Source organism: Egretta garzetta, unplaced genomic scaffold (genome assembly GCF_000687185.1).
Source record: "Egretta garzetta isolate BGI_Z169 unplaced genomic scaffold, ASM68718v1 scaffold144, whole genome shotgun sequence".
NCBI lineage: Eukaryota > Metazoa > Chordata > Aves > Pelecaniformes > Ardeidae > Egretta > Egretta garzetta.
Genome location: NW_009259316.1, coordinates 290,550 through 312,442, shown reverse-complemented (window position 1 = coordinate 312,442; position 21,893 = coordinate 290,550). Strand labels below are relative to the sequence as shown.

The 21,893-nt window shown below is 39.2% G+C and overlaps 1 protein-coding gene across 1 annotated transcript in view; it reads left to right on the top strand.

The window, feature by feature from the left end:
- CTNND2 (catenin delta 2) overlaps positions 1 to 21,893 on the top strand; it is a 581,628-nt gene that overhangs the window by 418,251 nt on the left and 141,484 nt on the right. The window contains exon 10 of the mRNA XM_035892032.1: positions 6,572 to 6,785. Coding sequence (XP_035747925.1) covers positions 6,572 to 6,785 — 214 coding nt within the window. The remainder of the gene's footprint in view (positions 1 to 6,571; positions 6,786 to 21,893) is intronic.

Here is a 21,893-nt window from a genome sequence, read left to right as displayed (position 1 = left end):
ACATGCATTTGTCATGAAAAGTAAAAGGTAAATTAAGAAGGCTGCAATATTTCTTACAGTCCTTACACTTTTTTTTTTTTTTCTGAGAGGTCCCACGTTTGTAAATTGTCCTTCTGTCAGTTCTTTTTTGAGCACAGAAAGTATCCTTTGACCAGAACACTCTCAAAAAGAGAGAAGGTTATATTTAACCAGTGTAATACAAAGCAGGGAGAAGATACCAAGAGCTGTAGTTCCAGACATCTTTCCCAAAGGGAGTTAAATATACCTCAGGAGGCATTTCTGTTTTGTTTTTTTTTAATGGAGCTCTGTATTTGAGCCACTGACTCCAATGTATTCTTTCTATAAGAGTAGTTCTTGAATGCCGCATGAATCACCTTCTCCCATCTGTGGAATTAGTGTTAGTAGTCTTCAGAGTGATCAGGACCAAACTCTTAACTGCTGCTTGGAAATGGAGCAGGACGTGTTACGGCACTGCATCAGAAGTTGGGCACTTCTCTGTTAGGCTAGCTTAACAAGCCAGATCGTGATTTCTCTTGTTCTGTGTCCTTCAGTAAACATGATATACGGCTGAACATGTAACCCAGTTAAAATTTCAAGTGTACTGTAGTATATACTAACCTAAAATATGTATCTACAAAACCAATGCAATAAATAATTGAGAAATTAATCAGAGACAGATTGTCCTAGAAATAAAAGCATCCCTATTAATTTTGTTAGGTATGTATGTGAAAGAAGCTTAGATCATGCAACAGATCAACACAAACATGAGAACAGTGCCATGCCACAAAGCAGCAAACACGAACAATAATACGTGGTCCATAATCTCCGGCTAACCGGGCTCAAAGCTTGCTGGCAGGTCTCATCTCACACACATGCAGACAAAGAGGTCTCTCTGGTAGCTGGCTCAGACCTTTGGTCTGCCTTCTAGCACATCCTCAGACCCTGGCCTCACCCATATCTATGCCCTACATCTATGGTGTCTCTGATAGCCCTTTCCCAGATCTCCTATCCTGCTCATCAGCTACTGCAGCTCAAGGTTCACTAGCATTGCGTTGATCCAGAATGTAAACTGTCCTCATCCAGAAAAATTGTTAGGAATTAGTTTTAGTAAGAAACTAAAAAACTGCAGTGATGAGGTACAGGGTTTGGCCAGACAAGCATACTGAAGCCCGTCTTAATTATACATGACTAGCCCCGTTCATCATGCCCTTCTCTCTATTTTCTCATGCAGTTCCTCCCCCATGCATTTGGATGTCTCCTTTTTTCTACCTTTCCCTTCTGCTAAACTTCCCATAAGTTTTGCACATTGCCACAATCCCCTGAAAACATCCCATAAGCATCCTCTTTCCCCTAAGATCTGTGATAACCTTGCCATTCATTCCTCCCTGCCTGCATCCCCCCACCCTTTACCACTTGATAAAGCTCAGGTTGAAACTCTCCAAGCCTTTGAGCAGTTCCTTCCGCAGCCCATCATCCAGCAACTTCACAGATTGTCTTTGGTGTTGCCTCTTCTATAGGGTTTGCATATATAAGCATGGTTTATTACTTTTCCTGTGTCATCTCTGTATATGCTAGACAGCCATTGACAAGATGTCCTCACAAAATAGGTGTCCTTACATTCCAGGTATCTACATAGCCTTCACATCCTATGTTTCTTTTCTTTCCACACATCCATCCAATCTCTTTTATCAAATTAGAAGAGCAAGCTGTCAAATGATTCATATGCTAAAGTCATACAGTGATCAAGTATTTCTGTATTGTTTCAGACATATCATCAATGTATTATTGACTTGTTTTTACCAGTGCATGTGCTTCAGGCTGGTCACATGTAACTCTTGGTATATTAAATATCTAACTAGTCCACTGTCATGGAAAATTTGTTGTGGTAAACACACTCTGAACTGATCTTGGCTTCTTGACCACTGAAGACAAATCCATTGAATCAAAAGTTGGCCTTGAAACTGAAGAATTTCTCAAAGGCTCTTGAAATGAGCCATCCAGGCTTTCCTTACTAGATCATGGATACCATCTTCACCGCCTCCAGCATTGGTCTGAACCCCTTCTCAAGCCCAAATTCGCTTGTATCTGCATGCTGTGGATACAAATATGTTCTTAGATGAAATGCAAAAACAAACTTCATATGATGCCAGAGGAGAAGACTCTGGAATCATGCTGACCTAAGTGCACTCTTACCTGTCTGCAGACCAGAGAGTCTGGCACCTTTTCTTGTCCTGTCTGTCTGTGTTGTGGGACTTGACCAGAGCAAGTTCTTTGACCAGCAAGTAGACAGTGACATTAATGATGGAGGGCCAACTTTAAAACGAAAGTTTAAAAATGTGCTGGAAAAAGAAAACACATGATTCATCAGAGGAAAGCAGCTTTGAGCATTCTTCCCTGGAAAATTTTTCATCACAAAATTCCTGTAATCTCCATTCTTTCAGTTTTTACTTTGATCAGCACAGGTTTATTGAGAAGGCTCAACAGAATGAATTCAGGCTTATGCATGCTGGGATTCCCGGTCCTGATAGGATTTGCCATAAAATCGGTAATGGCACATGTGAAAGAATGCAGCCTGATGTATTTATTTAGCAACTCTCTAACAGCATTTTCCAAAGACATACACAAAATATTTCTAGAGAGAAAAAGAAGGAAAGAACATTCAGAAATTATTGGTGTCCATGGATTAAGAGAGTCATTTGAGAAATGCCACAACCCAGATTCAACCAGCATTTTTAATGCTTCTAGTCCGATAGTTTGATTCTCTTTCTTTTTTTTTTTTTTTTTAAATTTTGAGACATGACGGCATAAAAAAGGGACAATATATTCAAGACAGGAAGAATTAACTTTATGATATGACTGGGCAAACTCAGTTGTGCTGCCAAGTTGAAGGTCATTCTTTTGGCTTCAGAAGTAGCTACCCTGGGATCGATCTGTGTGAGAGCAGAGCTTGTCTACTGTATTTCCTGATAAGTTGGTACTGTGCTGATTATTTGGTTGTAGCAGGCAAGCAGACTCGGGCATATTCTATTTTCTTTTTCTCCTAGATGTAGTAAGGCAGCAGCCACTGATATGTCAATAAATATTACATTAAGAAATGTTCTCTTCATATAAAGTCAGGAGAGAGACAGAAGTATCCATTCAAAGTCCTTTGGGGAAGTGGGATTTGATGCCCCATTGGTGAAAATTGCTGCTTATCCACCCATCCAAGTATTCTTGGCAAAGACGTTTGGCAGTAGCGTGGCTGTTGAGCTCACTGGAGCCGTGACAACTTCGCTCGGCTGGGCTGAGAGCTGCCCCGGGAGACCCACTAGGTCAGAATTGCCCTCCAGGCTGTGGCTCTGACTCCGTAAAGGACTTGTACAAACAATTTCATTTCCTTTGCCTCAGTTTCCATAAATGTAAGTAGATACTGATAACATACATCACAGTCTCACAATTTGTCAGGCGTAGTTAAACCTGCTGGAGAATATAGTGTTAAGCAGCTATATAGATATGTGATAGAACCACAGGGTTGGGGTGAGACTTCTGATGAATAGTGGGGCTGCTGGACAAACAAAACCAAAGCAACACAGTAATCCAGGTAAAGAACAAGCATCAGAAACTGAGCTCCTGGTTGTGAAGAATCAGCTTCATCTCTGCCTGCATGACACAGCTGCTTTGCCAAGTATCTGAGCCTGGAAACTCAGTGAAAATCTGCAAAATAAGTCTTGTCTCTCCCAGGTAAGAATAGGTTCTTTCTTCAGTAGAATTTAAGAAATTTTGTTAAGTTAGGTAAAGTGTTATGTAACATCCGTTTCATTTCTGTTATATTACCCTTTTTTTTTTTTTTTTGGACAGAAATGCATTTTAGATGAATATTTAATGCCCTTGCTTTTAAGAAAGTGCCTTTGAATCACTTTGGTCTGCTGCTGACTTCAGGTTCCTGGGAGAGGAGGAGCTGCATGAGCTGAATACTAGTGTGCTGTCAGGTACCGTGGCTGAAAAGGGAAGGTACAGCTCAGGGGTGCCAGCTGAACGTGGCAGAACCACACATTTCCCCTTAGAAAGGAGCAGAAGGTAGCAAAACCTGTCGCCTGAGGGTGTCCACAAGAGAAACCATGGAGGAGCCTGAGGTGCCACTTGGCTGTGCCGCTTGGAGTGGGGAAGACAGCAGAGGCACAGCGTGCCTCTGAACGGAGGCAGACCCCTTTGACTCTTCAGATGAATTATAGAGCACAGAATTATTTTTGCTGCAAAGCTAATACTTTTTCTCATTCATAATCTTTTTTTACCAGTGAAGCAATTAAAATATTCATTCAGCATATTGTGCTTTAAAAATATAAAACACAAAGATCAGCAGGCGTGTTTTCATTCTGTCGTTCCCGGTATTACTCATCATACCAGAAGAACTCGTGCATTTTTTAACGGCATTCTTTTTTCCATCAGATCTTGTTTCTTTTTGGAGGCTGAAGTGTGAAGCTCAGTGGTTAGTTCACCTTTTGTAGAACGGATGCATAAATTTTTATTCCTAGTCTGTTTCAATACACGTAATCTATTTTGTAATGTAGGAGGCTCTTCATATAGTAAGCTTGGTTTTGAGAATCTGGTTAGTAGAGGAAATGAACATATTTTAATCTGAAGATTAAATGGCAATGGATTGTAAAAACAAGCAAACAAACAGCCTTACCCCCCTACCCCTCCCAGATAAACTTGGTAATTTTTTCCTGGCTTGGAAAGCAGCAAATGATTTCTTTGCAAGTCGTCCTGTTCACGTGGGTTCAGTGAGATGTATTGCAACACCTTTTCTCTTGGATCTGTTTTTCTGGTTTCTAAACTGAAAGATGTCAGTGATTCTCTGAGCAGTAGAAGCATGGGCTCTCAAAAAGACGAATGAACTTCTCCACCTGAAGTCGATATATTGTACCAATGTCCATTCACATATCTGCGCTCTCCGTGTAGTGCTGGCTGCTGTATATTGCCCAGAAAGTTGGGCGTGTTACACTGATACAATGCCTATTTAAGGAAGAATATCTTCATTTATCTTTGAACACTACCACTTTGCCATTTAGCCCAAAGGTGTGTTGTAACTGTATAGACATTACATCATTTTAATTTAATACTGTAACATCTCAGTAGATACACTGTTTAACTGCAAAACTTCTCTGTCTCGCTGTTATTACGAAAATAGGAGTATGCCAGGTAAGCCAGTAGAAGAAAGAGACAACTTTTATGTTACCAATGAGTAGTTTTGTGTGGCTCGATTTTGGAACCTTAAAGGCTGAATCATTTTTCAGTCTTTATTTGCAGTGAAGCTTGATTCATGAAATTCCATACATCGGTTGTACTTAAGTATTTTGAAGTTAGTAGATAGAGCATGAATTTCTAATAAATTGTACCACGCTTTGTTTAACTATTTCCTACCCCCAAGCCTCCCCCTGCAAAGAGCCTCAAGAACCCATGCCCTCACAAGAGCAACTTCACAAAGATTCTGAAACTTTTAATCATTAACTTTGATTCTAAAATTAATGTCTCACCTCTCCATGCAGTTCTGAAAACACTCTGTAGCTGACTCTTCTATAACATTTTAGGGAAAATATGACTAGAGGTGGTAAAATGGCCAGGTGAAGTGCCTGGCTTGCTTTGAGCCTTAGCTAACAACACACATGGAGAAACTTTTTGACAGAGATGTCTATATCACTTTCTTGAAGCTAAAGCATTGTACTCCTTGGATGTTAGTTATGAATCAGTTTAGTTTCTTGGTATTAGATCCAAGACTAGTTACTGTTTGAGGAGAAAATAGTGCCAGAGAACAATAAGGATGGATTTATGGCAAATGGATTTTATAATAAATATTTCATTGTATTCTTGACCTTCTTATCATTTGCCTCAACTGTTTTTGTGCTTTTTCTGGAATGATATTTCATGTAAGGTATTCCATTAGAAATTTATTTTGTAGACCACCTTAGGAATGACTAAGACTTCTGTTCCTGCATCACTTAAGGGTCACCCTCAGTGGTAATAGAACAAGCATTCCATGATTTATCCATCACCCTTGCCTTTACATTTGTGCAGACTTCCTCCTTTTCCCTTCATCTTTACTTTTCCCATTTTTCTTGATACAACATCCCTACAGAGACTACAGTAGCTGCTCACATTCCAAGTAATTAAATGTAAAAGGAGAGACCACTAAAAACTTCATCACATTGAGTGCTTTTTTTTGTTTGCCGTAGTCTTGTGGTTTTTCCTCTAGCTTGTGATGTGTTACGCACTGAAACAGATGATGTTTCTCCAGTGCAGGAGAAACCCTTGCCAGGACAAACCTTGCTGAACCTTGAGAAATCTTGCTGAGGCAATGTTCTTGACTAACTTCTGGCTGCTTTTACAGAGGTTTGGGTTTGTCATTGTACGGTTATGTTGCCACTGAAAAAATAATACGAGGAATCAAAACAGTGTAATGGCAGCTTTGCGGGGCTACCAGCATACCTTTGCTGGAGTATAGCCCGCATAAACCACAGCTTGATTACATTGAGTAGCATATGCAATGCCAGTGTTCATTCCATAATTGTATGACTATCACTTTGGCCTGTTTCAGATAAGAAGACAAGGCGGAATACAATTACTGGTGGACCTATTGGACCATCGGATGACGGAAGTCCACCGTAGTGCCTGTGGAGCTTTGAGAAACTTGGTATATGGGAAGGCAAATGATGACAACAAAATTGCTCTGAAAAACTGTGGTGGTATCCCAGCATTAGTACGGTTACTCCGCAAGACTACAGATTTGGAAATCAGAGAACTGGTCACAGGTTTGAATCTTTCAATATTCTTTGTTCGAACCCTATGTAGACCCTGCAAGCACAGTTCTGTGCTGCATGCCACCTACTCCGTCAGTAACTCTGTTTTATTAGCATCTTCTTTGCTGTAACAAAACACCTTCACGCCCTTTGGATAGATGTAATGTATGAATACCTTTATTCAACATTATGCAGACAGTTTACAGGTGCAGGCATGGTTTATACTTACGGTTGCAGTCACTTGGTTCTTGGTTAGCTATGAACGCTCTTGCAGGAGATGTGCTCTGCTCTCCCCACTGTCTGGTGGAGAAGTTGGATTTTACTGAATTTTCTTAGAAGCTGTTATTAATTTCTTTTACAGCCTATATAGTGAGAAGCATGATTTGTTTGTTTGTTTGTTTGTTTTTTTACTCTTTCTTGTGGTTCTGATAGGAAAATGGAAAAGCATGTTGGAGAGATGGACAACGTCATCTTCTGAAGCCTTTTTTCTGAAAATTGATAGTATGCTATGTGATGTATGTTAGACACAGGGCATGCAGGTAGTGTTAAGAGTCTGTTTCTTTTCTTGATATAGTAGAATCTGATTTTTCTAAGATTCTTTGGACTTTTTCACTTATGAAATTCAAGTTGGATTTCTCCACCCCACCCCAGAAATACAGAAATGCTGTCAAACAGCACCAGTCTGAAATGTCTGGAGATATTTTTTCCCCTTGCCCCTAAGCTATCCTATTTAAAATGCAAAACAGAAGCTAGATGGGTTTTTTGATTTTTGGCTTTGTGGTTTCATTCTATTTGATTGCTAACATCAATGTGGTGATTAATTTAATGCTACAAATAAAAAAAATCTTAAGATCTTTTCATTATCCTATTTTACAATGCCTGTATTTCCATTATGATTTTCTTAGTAAAATCTGTAAGAAAAGTTCTCATTTCTGTCATAGAACCATCAGAGTACACACTGTCATCTGTGCTTCTGCAAAAATTACTTACCCGTGTGGGTCGGACCTCATTTAGGATACAGTTGATAAGATTATCGTCCTTTGGTTGACTTCAGGTTCCTTCCTTGAGGGGTGTCTGGATAAACCGCATGGTGTTTATTAAATGTAGATTTCTATATTTAATTTTGTTTCTTAGTTACATCACCTATCACCTCGTACTAGTTAGGCAGGATTAATGGGGCAGAGGTACTGGGTTGCACGAGCGCGGATGGTGCCTCCTGCAGAGTGACAGAATTACTGACAGATCTAATAAAGTGTAACCACTGCTTCGGATTCAACATACTTGTTTGTCTCTTGGATGTGTTGGCTGTGTCCTGGCTCCAGGGAACATTCTGACTATTTATTCTGAGTAGTAAGTGGCAAACTGCTAATGAACATCAGCAGTACACCTCAGCAGTCGCAGTGGCGCTATGTCATTAGGTCATATAAAGGAAAGATACGAGGCTACAGTTTGCATTCCTTACATTGCACAGTATGTTGTTAAATTTTCCTGAATTCCCATAGTGTGTGCTAGCATGCCCTCAAATTGTTACTACCGAGAAGAATCGGTCCTGACCATCCTTGGTAGGCAGGAACCAGCCTTTGTAGGGGCAGATGCAGCTCCCAGGGATGGTAAGCATCAGGAGTGCTGGATGTCTATGAAAGCGGAGCAGAGCAAGATGGTGGCCCTGAGGAATGGAGTCAAAGCCAGTTGTATTTCAAGATTTAATTCCTGGGCCTGGTTTTGTATTGGTTTTTTGATTATTTTTTTTTTAGTAGCCACTACTTCCCAGAAGGCCACTGCTTGCCCGCGATGGGTTTTATGCCTTTCAGAATGTAAATCACTGGCCCTTGCTTTGAAAATGCAAACCTAGTAGTGGTAGCGTTCTGCAAAGCTCCTCTCCAAAGCAATGCTCGTAGCTGCACCTCTCATCTTGCATCTCTTGGGAAACAGGCTGGAATCACACATCTGACTCGGTTCTCGTTTGCTTTTATGTAAAGCGTTCTACCGTGATGGCTGCCCCATTTCAATTCCTTCCCTCTGTCCTTTCTGGGGAAGGAAAGATAGCTCCTGGAGCAGCTGGCTCGGCAATGAAAAAATTTGGCTTGGTGGTGGGCACAAGGGGAAATAAAAGAAGTTCTTCCTGCTTCCCATCAGCCCTCTTGAGTTGAGGTGGCAGGAAGATAATTATTCCAGTAGTGCCACCATAGCCTGAAGGAAGTACAGAGAAAATAACAGCAAATGTGTGTTTTAGGAGTAAACATACTCATAGAATGATTTGGGTTGGAAGGGACCTTTAGAGGTTATCTAATCCAACGCCCAATAATAGCTTGAGCCTTCCTATCTCATGTTCATTGTACATCCTGTCTACCTGAAAGCTGTTCTTGTTTGTTAGTTTTAGAGAAATTTCCTGCCTTAGGAATTCGTACGGGCTCTGTCATCACCGCCCCTAAACACTCCTCCAGCGTTTGCCCTCGGAGCGCTTCTTCTAGGTGGGGACATGCCATTATCTCGGTTGTACGGATGGGGAACTAAGCCTATCGAGTCTAAACCACCTGTCCCGAAACGTGGCAAGACGAAGGTGTGAATTACTTTGAGTAGGCACTTGGCTGCGAGGGAAGAAATACAGGCAGGAGAGGTTTTTAGCAGCTCAATTTGCCTGAACAGTAGCGAAGCATTCATCGCCTGCCCCAAGTACCGTGAAGCACATGCCTGCCAGAGCGAAAGTTATGATATTAGTTCCTTTCTCAAACATGCACATTTTCTTCCTTCTTGTTGCTTCTCTTTAAGGAGATTATAATTTTCCATTTCCAGCTATCTCCAGACAGGTTTTGGAAGGCTATTTAAACCTGCAGACCAGCTTTCTATCCCAATACCTCATTGCTTGTCAGGATTGCCTTCGGTGCTGTCTGTGGCTTTTCCTCTTTTCCAGAGATTTCTTTCTGCCATAATCTCTCCAGAACGGAATTTCTCACTTCTTTCTTTATCTCATCTTTCTCCTCCTTGGGAGCAGAGGACTCAGGCTAATATTGGAAAACCTTAACAATGCTCAATATTTCGGATTGGGCAAACTGAACCTTGTTGCAAAGCGGCACAGCTTCAAGGATTTCTTACATGGAGCAAATGGTTTTGGTGCAAGCTCTTATGTAGAAGCCATGAGGGAAGTTTGCTGCCTGGCTGCTAAGAAATTAAATGGTGTTAATGCCCAGGAAATAATTCCTGAAATATTGAAAGATTACTCTTCCAGAAACACTTCCACAATCACTGTTTTTTATTAGAAGAACCTGGATAAACTGAGGTATACCAATTAATATACACACTTACACAAAGCTGAAATACTCTGATAGTAATAGAGATTTCAGCATGGCCTACGGCGTCTCATAATTTCCGGAGAGTCAAGGAGAACCGCAATGACAATATGTTGTTTCACGTAGGTCTGTAAAGGAAAAGAAGTCAGTATAAGCTGGATGCACCGTGCTTAATTTAGCCGTCTTTTCACCTCAGCGCTGTGCTACTGGTTTCCACAGTAGCTGCTGTTAATGGGAAAAAATAAAAGCCTTCTATTTTAAAATAATTAAATGTTAACGCTTTCCTAATAAATATAAATAGACAAGAACACAGTATAAAATTAGCACAGATTCTGCAGATGGTAAAAAAAATGTTTTCACTTGTTAATAATGACAACGTGTAGCTGATTTGTGACTCCCTTGCTTTTCCTGAGTTAAAGTTAATTATGAACCCTTCTACAAAATTCAATTTTAGCATTCTTTCTATTTGTTTTGCTATCGGGGAAAAAAAAAAGTGACAAGAAAAATGTGAAGGTGTTAGCAAGGATAGCACAGGAATCCCATTTTGATGCCTTGTGGAGAGGGTGAGGTCAAGCAGCTGTTGCGAGATTCAGCCTAAGCTGGCTCCTTGATCCATCAGCTCCATCCGATAACTGGGTACCTGTCTCACACAAAATGATTAAACTGCTGTTCTTCTCATTTTGGCAAACAAAAATCCATCAAAACTAGAAACACGGTTTGTGGCTATGGACAATAACCTAGCCAAATTAGAAACAGCTCCATTTAAAGAGGCCCCTAATATGATTGTGTCACCCATTTTCAAACTGTATATACTATATTTGATTGAAAGGTAAAAGCAGATGATCCACTTTTAGAAAGCACATGATAATAAAGAAATATAGGTATAAATAATGGCAGGGAAATTGTTTTTTCTTGTGCTGGCAGCCAGCCTGCTGCTTGTTGTGGTTGACATTAAGGTGTCAGAGATTTAACTATTGTCTACTGGAAATACATAAATTATTATAATTATCACATTTACCCCCAAAAAATTTAAAAAGCATCAACTAACACTATACATTTATACTGTATGCAGATAGATAGAAGTGGACTCTGTGGATTTCAATCAAATTTTTATTCACTGAATTAAAAAGCATAAATTCTATTGCTGCAAAAATTTGCAAGACATTTTGTACGTAATGTTCCATTCATGGAAGCACTAGTTGTCCAAGTGTATTTGGCCCATGATCGACTTGGACAGGAAAAATTTTTCATTTACTTCCCAGACTTTGGATTCTGATATTCGTTAGTGTTGCCTTTAATCTCAGCTGTGGCCAGTTTGTGTTTTGGCTTGGTTGGTTCTCTGTTGTCACCCCATGTTGTGCAATATTATTATGTAGTTGGTTTATGTTTTTGTTCTGTTTTTAGTAGATGGACATGTTTATAATGAGGTTTTTATAACCTTATTGGTAGTCTGTCAGTGTTAGTGAAAGCAATTATGTTTTGTTCTCCTTATATCTATCCAGTTTGAGGTAACCGCTGAAGTTTAAACCGCCTTCTGGTTGCATGCCGCTTATTAGTATGTGCATAAATTGTTGGCAGGTAGGTCAAGACACTCCAGAAGGTCCCTTTGAGCCTTGCATGTATCTTTGCTAATCAGTGTAATTGCAAGTTAGTGAGCCTGCAGTGATGTGTAAAGCAGGTTTAAGGGAGTATTCTATTTAAATTGACCTTTTGGCTTACTTCAGTGGAAGATCTATTACAATTTTATTTTTGGTAGGGTAATTCTGGCCAGTTCTTTAGGATTCTTAACTTCCTAGTACAATGACAATTCTTCTGTTGGGCGTTCCCAAAGTCAAAATCGCATGCCTGTAGCTCTTCCCTATTTCTGATGTTATTTTCTGATTGGACGTTATAAGGTATTACACTTGTGATTTTTTGCATAGTAAATCCTATTTAAGAAGATTATGGCAAAGGGCTGACTATTTGGTACTTAGGATCTTGAAGCAGTTTATCAATTTAATAATTTTCTGCAAAAGTACCCTTGACATTAGCTTAGTTACTGGAGTGTGTAAACACAGATGTGAAATTTTATTGTGATACAAACTTTTCATTTAGAGGTGGCAACTATTTGTAGCCCTATTGCTCTTTGGAAATTTGATTTGAAAATGAGTAAAGGCTTTTTTATCCCACTCTGAGGTGAATTTTCCACAGACCTAAATAAAGAAGAATCAAACTCTTCCATGAGTTTCATTCTTACAGTATTTCACCTTAAGGTAATTCTTCAAATCTCTATTATATCGCGCTTTTTTGCAGGTTTATATTAGATGTCGTTACAGTGTTGATCATATTAAATATCTCATTTCTTAAATTATATTCAGGTTTTGTAATAGAGCAATGCGAGTATAAGGAAGCCTGGCCAGTGAAAGGCCTAATTAATTAGCAGCTTCTGATATTTAGTATAAAGAGATAGGTAGGAAGATAAACGTGTAAAGTGGGTTGCTTCTGGAACCAAGGAGATTATTTTGACGTTACATTAACTGAAAATTAGATTATAAAGCTATAATAAGTTTTAGGTTCAGAGACGTATCCTGGATATCACAAACCTTTCAAACAGGCAATGTGAAAAGCCATCTGTGTGCTTAAACTGTCGTGATGGCGTAACCATGGTAATGCTCCTGCTACAAGGCTGACGGAAATTTGGTTCCATATATGCTTAGCTAAGAGAATAAGACTGCCAAATATCATCTGGGGCTCATAACTCTCCGTAGTTAAAGAGAACAGAGACATGGGATAAATGGGGAAAGTATACAAACGCCTCTTAAGATGCAGCTCTGTGAATTCGCTTCCCCTCCGCCTCCAAGATTCAATCACTATGTCCCATGAAGTCAAGGAAACTAGAAAGGTTAAGTCTAGAGATAGGTAACTACTAGCACAAACCCCAGCTTTCAGAAGTGCTTGTTTTGATTTTGGTAAGAAAAGATGTTCATTCATATCTTGCTCAGTTTCTCCTCTGCAGATAAGTGAATTCCCTGTAATAACTTTAAACAAGTGCTTCGAGCAACTTGCCAAGCACAGAAGCAGGTGACTTACAGACTTTAAGCTTAATTATTTTTTAAATAATAGATTTAGGATAAAATTCACAGTTTTTAGGTCTGCTTCCGAAAGGCACTAAAATTTGCTTGTATGTTTTAAATGCTTTTTCCTTCAAAAGGGAGATTTGAAGGGCACTAGCTCTAATAAATCTTTGCTACTCTTTCTTTAAACAGATGTAATTGTAAGTACAATATCCCACCACAATCAATTTTAAAAGTTTGTTAAATCTTTAGTACTAATTTACTTCTAATTTGGTGTTTTAAATAGTGGTTGTTTTCAACATTAATAAGATTATTTGTGTGCTGGAAATTCCTATCTGTTTACTCTGGATTGAAGCCAATGGCTGAATGAGGAATTACATATTATAGTTTCTTCAGTATTTCTTTCTTCAAGTACTTTCAAGACTTTTTAGTTCCCAAGGGCTACATAATGGTTTGACTCCTTCCCATTGCTTGAGATACTTTTAATCAAGGTATTCTTCAGCCTCTCGCCTGAGTTTTGTGAGCCAGTGAGAATTTCATATAAAATGCCAAACTCCCTCAAATCTCCCGCAAGTCTCAGGTTGCAGTAAGAACACACATTTCATCTCGCAGCTCAAGCTTTGCATAGACTAGTTTGTGGTTCCTTGCCATTGCATCTAAAACCTTGCTATGGGGGGAAAAAAGAAACCAAGGATTTGTTGTATGCAAAAAACCCACTCGTTAGTGCCGCCTTGATAAAACTCTGCTTAAGCCACACGATTATGCAAAGCTAAGGAAAAGCAAAACAAATGAAGCCACCGGGTTTGCTGAAATGGTTGTTAGAGTTGATACATCTAAAGGTCCGGGTGCCCCAGCACAGTGTCAAGCACCTGAACTTCGGAGGTCTCACCAAGGTAGTACAAACCCTCTGGCCTCTCGCTAGCAATGGCAGTAGCATGGTTAGAGGGCTGCAGGGCTACTTGGCTTTTCCACCCCACTAATCAGTTACTTTTGGGTTTTACAGACTCTCTTCAAAAATCACTATTGCACCATCGTAATTTTAATAAAAATAATTTAAATAGCTATTTGTAGTTCTCCAGACTAATGAGCTGACTTTTCACAGTCAGTGGATGTGCTGTGCCAAGGCACAGCCATGTAAGGAGGAATGCCACTGTACTTTTATGGTACGATTCTACAGCATGACAAAGTTTAAATTTTAGATTTTAGCATCACCTACAGAAAACATTGTCATCATTTCTAGAAGTGTGGAAGTGATTGCCAAACAAATTCAGAGGAGGAATTAATTGGCGTTTTATAAAGTCTTCCTATGAACCCATTGTGCAATCACTTACTGAGACACCAAATCTTTGTAGCTGTTTTAGAATCATAGAATCATAGAATGTTTTGGGTTGGAAGGGACCCCTAGAGGTCATCTAGTCCAACCCCCCTGCAGTGAGCAGGGATGCCTTTAACTACGTCAGGTTGCTCAGAGCCTCAGTCAACCTGGCCTTCAATGTTTCCAGGGATAGGGCGTCCGCTATGTCTCTGGGCAACCCAAAGGAGAAACAAGGCAGGTTAAAAGGCTGTACAGCTTACACCTGTAAGTTGTCAGGAAACTGATTTCCAACCTACAGGCTACAACATTTTCAAGAAATTCCAGAGCCATTCAAAAGGCATCCTATTTATAGCTCATATGTAAGGGCAAATCTAAAAGCAATTTAATGAATTGTGTAATTTTGCTTTTGAAATGATGCTGTCTTATCACATAACACTTATGCAAACAATATTGACAGTTCAACTGTATCATTTTATACAAAACCTATTACAATTTGCTGTCTAATTATAAAGCAATCTTTGCCCCTTTCTCAATATGCTGTCACTATTTTGGCTCTGAGAATGGGAAAACCCACTGACAGGATTTGCTGTATTCATTCTGTATTCATTACCAGATTAACTACTTCACTCCCTCCTGCTCCCAGTCAAATAAGGAGAGGTTTAAAATAGAAGCCTTCTAAAATCTTCTGCCCTGCTTTCTTAACAACAGGCTGGGGCACTGATTTATTCTGCAAGTTGTTGCACTCGAAGTGTTGTTATAAGTAAAAGGGAACGTAGTGATAAAACGGCGATACAAAACCTTCTTCAGGCTGGCAGTGCCTGTTTCCCTGGAGGTGAAGGAGGAAGAACCAGAACAAGTCACCAGGATGTCCAGGTCACAGTGGGGAGCAGGGCGATGCCCCTGGCAGGGGAGTCCCTCTCGCTTGGGGGTCTGCTTGGGGCTGGTTTTATCGGTTTTCCCATCACAGCCTGCCTCCTTCTCCTTGCTTCCCAGGCAAATTCCCATTCGCTTGTCCTGAATTTACCCCAACCAGTCTCAGCACAAATAGCAAGGTGCTCCCTTTTTGGCTCACCTTTTCTCTCTGGCACTGGGATCACTCCCATGTATGAACCACATCAACTTCCAAGCCTAAATGAGAAATATCTATTTTTCCCTTGTGCAACCGGTGAGATGCATCTACTATGGAAAATTCATTCACGCTGCTTTGATTCATATGGCAGTGAAACAAATTTCATAATTTGTTTGTTAATATACTACATAAATAATTTTCATTTTTATTTTTTTTTACTTTGGTCAAATCTAAGTTTAAGAGGAAATACCAAACAAGTCAATCTGGAGTGATAAATAGAGGACATCTGTTGCAGCATATGGCCTGCCATAACAGCTGCATTGAACTTTCTCAGCAAGTAGCAATCCTCTGGAAAAATTGAACTCGGCATATAATTTTGATGCCCCTGCCTGAATGATGGAGTATTAAAACACTTGCAGTTTAAAACTGCTCTGTAGTTTTAAGTGTTAACCATTTGCAACACAGAATATTTACATTTTCTTTTGAAAATAGTTTTTGTTTTGAAACAGATCTAAAACTTTTTTTTTTTTTACATAATGAAAGTTTGAGGATATGCTGAAACATTCTCTTTTTGTGGTAAAATTATTTTTCCACTGTGACTGCTAATTTTATTTTTTATTTTTATGTTCAGAAGCCAACCACCCCGTCCCCCCCAGTAATCCTCTTTTCAGTGCTGTCTTTATCTTATATAGCAATTTTAAGATTTGGCCAGTAAATAAGTGTTTGGTTTGGGTTTTTTTTGTTTTCTTTTTGTAGCCTGCACTGAGCCTTTCACTTTGCATGGAGATGTGACTTTATAGGTAGGACTGGCTTCCTAATTGCTTCTTATGAGAAAGGAGTTTGGCACTTAGAGCTCTAACTTGATGCTGAGTTACAAGTATAACATATTTGTTCTCTGTGTTAGTGTCTTTTACCAAATGTATATTTTGATTTTGGGTGCTATAAAAAATTCCTCAGTAAAATGTGTAAGTATTGAAAAAAAAAAAGTCTTTCCATTTGTATGCATCCTTGTTTGATTTCCTTGTTTCCTAATGAGGCATTTCATTGGGAATGGTATTGCCATTAGTCATGTGTTAGGATGAAATTTTGTTTGAAAACAGTTGATTTATTTTTTCCTGTGTTTCTCTCGCTTAGCATTAATTGCTTTTGGTTTGGCTTCTGTGTTTTGTGGGACCAGTTTAATTTAATCGGTTAGGAAAACAAGTTAAGCAGAAACCACAGCAACTTAATTCAATTCTTCTAGTAATTCCTCCACTACCTAACATTAAAGCTAATGGCTGTCTAACGTTCTTGTCTGACAGTTCTAACCTTCCACAGTTATACATTATTTTAAAGTGTACAGCAGAGAGAGCACAGCAACGTTAGGTCAAAATTCAGTCCTGTGAGAAGAACACAGACTTTTTCAGTGAATGCAATAGCATTTGGAAAGGATTTGTTTGCAAGCAATACTGAAACTGGTCCCTCCTTTTTGGTTTAATAAAATCCTAGATGTAATTTTAGAATGAAAAAGAGCAGTAACTGAGGAAAAAAAGAGTTAGCTTTTCAGAGGAAATGCTTATAGTACCTATATGCAGACATGTACTTATATGTAGGCAAGATCAAGCTATGTTTGTTTTTCACTAAAAATAAAATAATAATCTTTATTCTCTTTTTGCTTTGTAAGGCTATGAGTGGCTGCAAAGGGAAAAAACCTCATCTGGCTGCAGCTTTGCTTACTGGTTCTTAAACTCCTGCCTGCATATGACTTTCACTGAAACCCGGTCTTTCTCAATTTGCACTTCTCATGGGTCATCATATACATAGATAGAAAACCACCTCTGTGCATGTAAATAAGTGAATTACAGGAAGGTGCGCATAGGTCTTCATTCAGTAACCAGATAAAAAATTATTTCAAGTAAATTGGTGAAACTTCCTCCTCTCTTATGCCAATTTTAAACTTATTTTTAAAGTGTGCTTTTAAGGAGCTGTCTGATGAGCTGTGAATTCTTCAGGTGCCAGAACTCAAATCAGGCACTGTTTGTTTCCTACAGAAAGTCTGTTACTGAGGCCAATTCCTCACCTTGATGGTTGAGCTAGCTGGGAAGCCTTCTTGCACTTAGCGTTAAGAAATGCTGTTGTGGTTGGTATTCAGCATCCTTTAAGCATGCTGGTTACGTTTTCCCAAAGTCGTAGGGTGGCTCCTGCACTTCTTAAACACCAGTTGCATTTAAGCAGAGGTACATTTTTCAGCTGTGTAAATGATTTCATGTCTGTCTCTGCCCTGAATTCAGCAGAACTGATGCAACCCCTTGGGAACCCCCACCCTGCTGCCAGGGAGCGCGTCCAGCTCTGCAGCGCAGCGTTGCAATTACAGGGGGCTCCAAACGTCAAAGCTTCGGTAAGAGCCAGCAAATGACTCTTCTAGCACTTGAGAGCTTGGGGTAGAAGATGCTTTTCCTAAGGACTCCAGCAAAAGATCCCTCATGCTTGGCTTCTGTGCAGGGTATTTAGCTCTCAGATTTCACTCTTAATTGTCATATTCATGAGGGAAACTCCCCACAGTACCCATGTGCCTTCAGCGTATAAACAAAAAAGCCTGCCAAAGCCGTGTTAGCTCTTAGTGGGATGCAGGGTCTCCCAGCTCTACCAAATGGCACTCTGCATCAGTCCATGGCCAAGCTGTTAAATTCAGATGGAAAAGAAAAACTGAGATGAGTTGCAAGACTTTTAGATTTTTAGTTTTAACAAATAATATTAAATAAGCAAAATCTTAGCATCAATTTCAGGCTGACATAAACATACCAAATTGAGAATAATCAAAGTCTTGTTTTATAGAGTGCTTTGCTTCATAGAATGCTTTGGGTTGGAAGGGACCTTTAGAGATCATCTAGTCCAATCCCATTGCTTCTCCCAATATCTTTTTATTTATGATCCTTTTACCCTGCGCTTTATTAGGCAAAGTACAACTTTTGCAGCACAATAAAAAAAGTAAAATACATAGTGGCAGTGTGGCAGGGGCAGTGCTTTTTGGAAAAGCTGACTTTTCCAGTTTCTTGGTTTCCATTTATATTTGTAGCCTAAATTGTTCTAAGGGGCTTGTTTATATATATAAAAATAATAATTTGAGGTAGCATTCAATCATGCACTGAATAATTGTTCAGACTTTCCTGATTATGCACATGCTCTCTTGCTAGAGTGATATTTTTTGCATGGAAGTGTATGATCTCTATTTTCTTAAATTTGAATGGAATAAGGATAGCATGTGGCTCATCAAGTCTTTAGCTATATCTGACTATAGGTATGCATATGTGAGTACCAGTTCTAAGTAAAACACTAGCTAAAAAATGCATTGAAGAGTTTAATCAGGATGAGTTTGAACTCCAGCCTGATTCAGAGATGATAGCTTTTTGGCTCAGACTGTTCAATTAAATTGAGTGTCTTCAAATTTTTAAAATATTTTCCTTTACTTCTTTAGGGTAAGTGATGTGGTATCTACTGCAATAGCTTAAATTAATTTTTATGTAAAAAGGAGTGCTGTTTTTAAGCTGAAAGTATGGTGGATAAGTTCTGTCTGCTAAGCATCTCATCAGCCTGGACTGTGCTTTTAAAAGGGTTGGTCTTGTCTTCAATCTTCTGCACTTTGGCTAAGAGAAAGATAAATCAAAGTTTTCCCGTTTCTCTGTTCTCTCAGTTCCCTCTTCCAATGGCAACAATCTTAAATTGCCTTAACAAAGAGCTATGTGTAGTTTTCGTTATGAACTATATCTGTACAGTTATGTCTTTGAAAAGGTTGATTGTAACCTTTTTCAAAATTTATAACCAGTTTTTAAATTTAATTGTCGTTATCTGTGAAAGGCTTTCTTAGAAAAGGTGATTTACATCTAGCGCATTAAATAACCAGTTGAACGTACTAGATGCATGTCCTCTGGTAAGCTACTCCAGAAGATGTAACTTGGCATAGCAAGATTTCCATAGCAAGCATTCCCATAGACTCCTCTAAGCATCTTTCATCTGATGTCTGCAAGCCTAGTAATTGGTACTCAGACCCAAAATCCATCTTCCAACTGGGACCAGCTGAAGGCTTTCAAGTACCAGTTTCTTCTTAGTTTTAAACTCAAAGTGAGATTGCGAGATACTTTTTCCATGTGCTTCAGTTTGTTATATGTAAGGGTGAAAAACTTCAACCTGCAAATAGACATGATCAGTCTCGTGTCGCTACTTTTCTCTTTCTACATAGCATCCAACACAACCTAGAGTGATCTGCAAATGGGGAGACAAAATGCCTCCTCTGAATGCATCACAACCTCAAAAGCAAAGCGGAAGTAAGGTATTATGAATGCCAGTGATTGAGCAAGAGAATGTTCCACACTAATCTGATCCTTATTTCCCCTTCTCTCCCAAGAGTCAGTCTAGGGATGCTAAACTGTTGAGATGGACTATTGAGCGGTTGGATTAACAGGATGGGTCTTGCTATTCGTGATGAATCACTGGTATGCTGAGTCCAGGCCCTTCCCTTCCTGTGAGCAGCTGATGACACACAAATGATCTAGGGGGCAGTCGAGGCACCTCTGAAGGCATCCCAGACTTGCTTATTGTCTTCAGAAACCCAATTCAGTCAGGACTTTCAGAGTAAGGTGGCAAATGATCTCAGTGACCAGCTCCTTACTATGGTCTTACAAGGCATGTAGTTCATACATGCTTGAAAAACATGTTCACAGTCATACGGAGAACAGGTAGCTCCATAATGGAAGGTGTCTCAGATAAAAGATTTATTTTTTTATCACTTCCCCTTGCGAAGTCAAGGGAATGGATCATCTTCTTAGACTCCACGTAAATCTAGCTCCAGTTTGTCCTCAGCAAAAGTAATGGGAAGTGAATTGCCAGTGCCCTTTCATAATTGCAAATCCTTAATTAAAAAAGGGTAGAAGGAGGCACTTAAAATGCCAACCTCAGCAAGTAGCAGACCCCACTACTTGTGAGAATTAATTATAACTTGTCAGAATAAAATTGGTTTGTTCATTAATGTGGTTGGTAGTATTCAAAGAATTAAAATTAGATAAAAGGCATTGTCCAAGGGTGGAAGAAGATTATCTTACTCCTTAAAACTGCATGTGAGGTGCAGAAACTTTGAAGATGGTGTCAGGCTTACCGGGCAGTGCTATTTTGGTTGATTCTGCCTTAACTTACAGTCATTTTAGGAGAAGGTAGAACAGCTAATTTAGTCTGGTGATCCCTTCATCCTCTTACTATGAAAGGTTGATTTCCAGTTAGTGAAACCAGACCCCACTTTTTGCCCCTTGGGTGAATACGTAGGGTTTTTGGAGCTCACCTGTTACTATGGCAGTTTATTGAGCAAAAGGTTGTGTGTGGTATCAAGTGGATTTAAAAGGAGAAAAAAGACCTAGAGAATATTTCTGGGCATCTCAACTATTGCTCAATACTAACTTATCGTGATGTTTATGTGAGTTTACTTTTAATTAGCAAGAACCTAGTGTGAATAGAAAATAGTGTATGCATACAGATTTTTAAGCATTCTGCTAGACAGGGCTCTTATGTTTGCTTCTTTTGTATTTTTTTCTGCTTTTCCAGTTTATGACTAGTTCTTGAAGCCCAAAGTACTGTTTCGTTGCCATCAAAGCACTCTTTTCTGCTTCATTTCCAAGATAGTACTTTTTCCCAAAAAAGCAACATGTTGTCCTGCATAATAACTAAAATGGACCTTGAAGAGGGAAAGATTTGTATCCTGATTCTCTACTTCTATACCATGTACATCATTTACACATGTCCAGATAAATGCAAAAAAAATGGCAACCGCATTGTCTTTTGTTCTGACAAAACCCAGCAAAATACTAGGTATGTCAGGAATAGTAGATGTGCCAAGAAAGCTTGCCAAGAACAGGGCACAGAGAAGTGAGTATAAATATCTTTATGAAGGTCTTTATTCCCTTAAATATGGTATTACTTTTCATAAAGGCATTCAGAACAGAATTCAAAGATTCTTTTCCCTTTAAAGCAGCAATTCTTAAATGAAAAAAAATGAACAGTATTCTTATTTCTGCTGGTTTGGGGTTTTTTTTGGTCTGTAGCTAAAGTCTGACAGTTTCTGCCTGTTTACCACATACAGATTATTTTAAAGTGTTGTGGGTTTTTTTATTGGTATGCTAAGCAAAATTTTTATATTAAACTGCATAACTGTCTTTGCATGCAGTTCTGTATAAAATAATTAAAACATGAATTTGTGTAACTGAAATGGTCTCCCCATAGAGGTAATCCATTTTAAAGGGAAACCAAAACATGTAGGTCGATTCCTGTTAATTACACCTCTCCTTCAAAGCACAGAATGCTGAAGAAAGCCTTGAGCAAGCGGTGTTCTTGCTGCTTATATTTGTAAATGTCTGAGTCTACGTTCATAAAGTC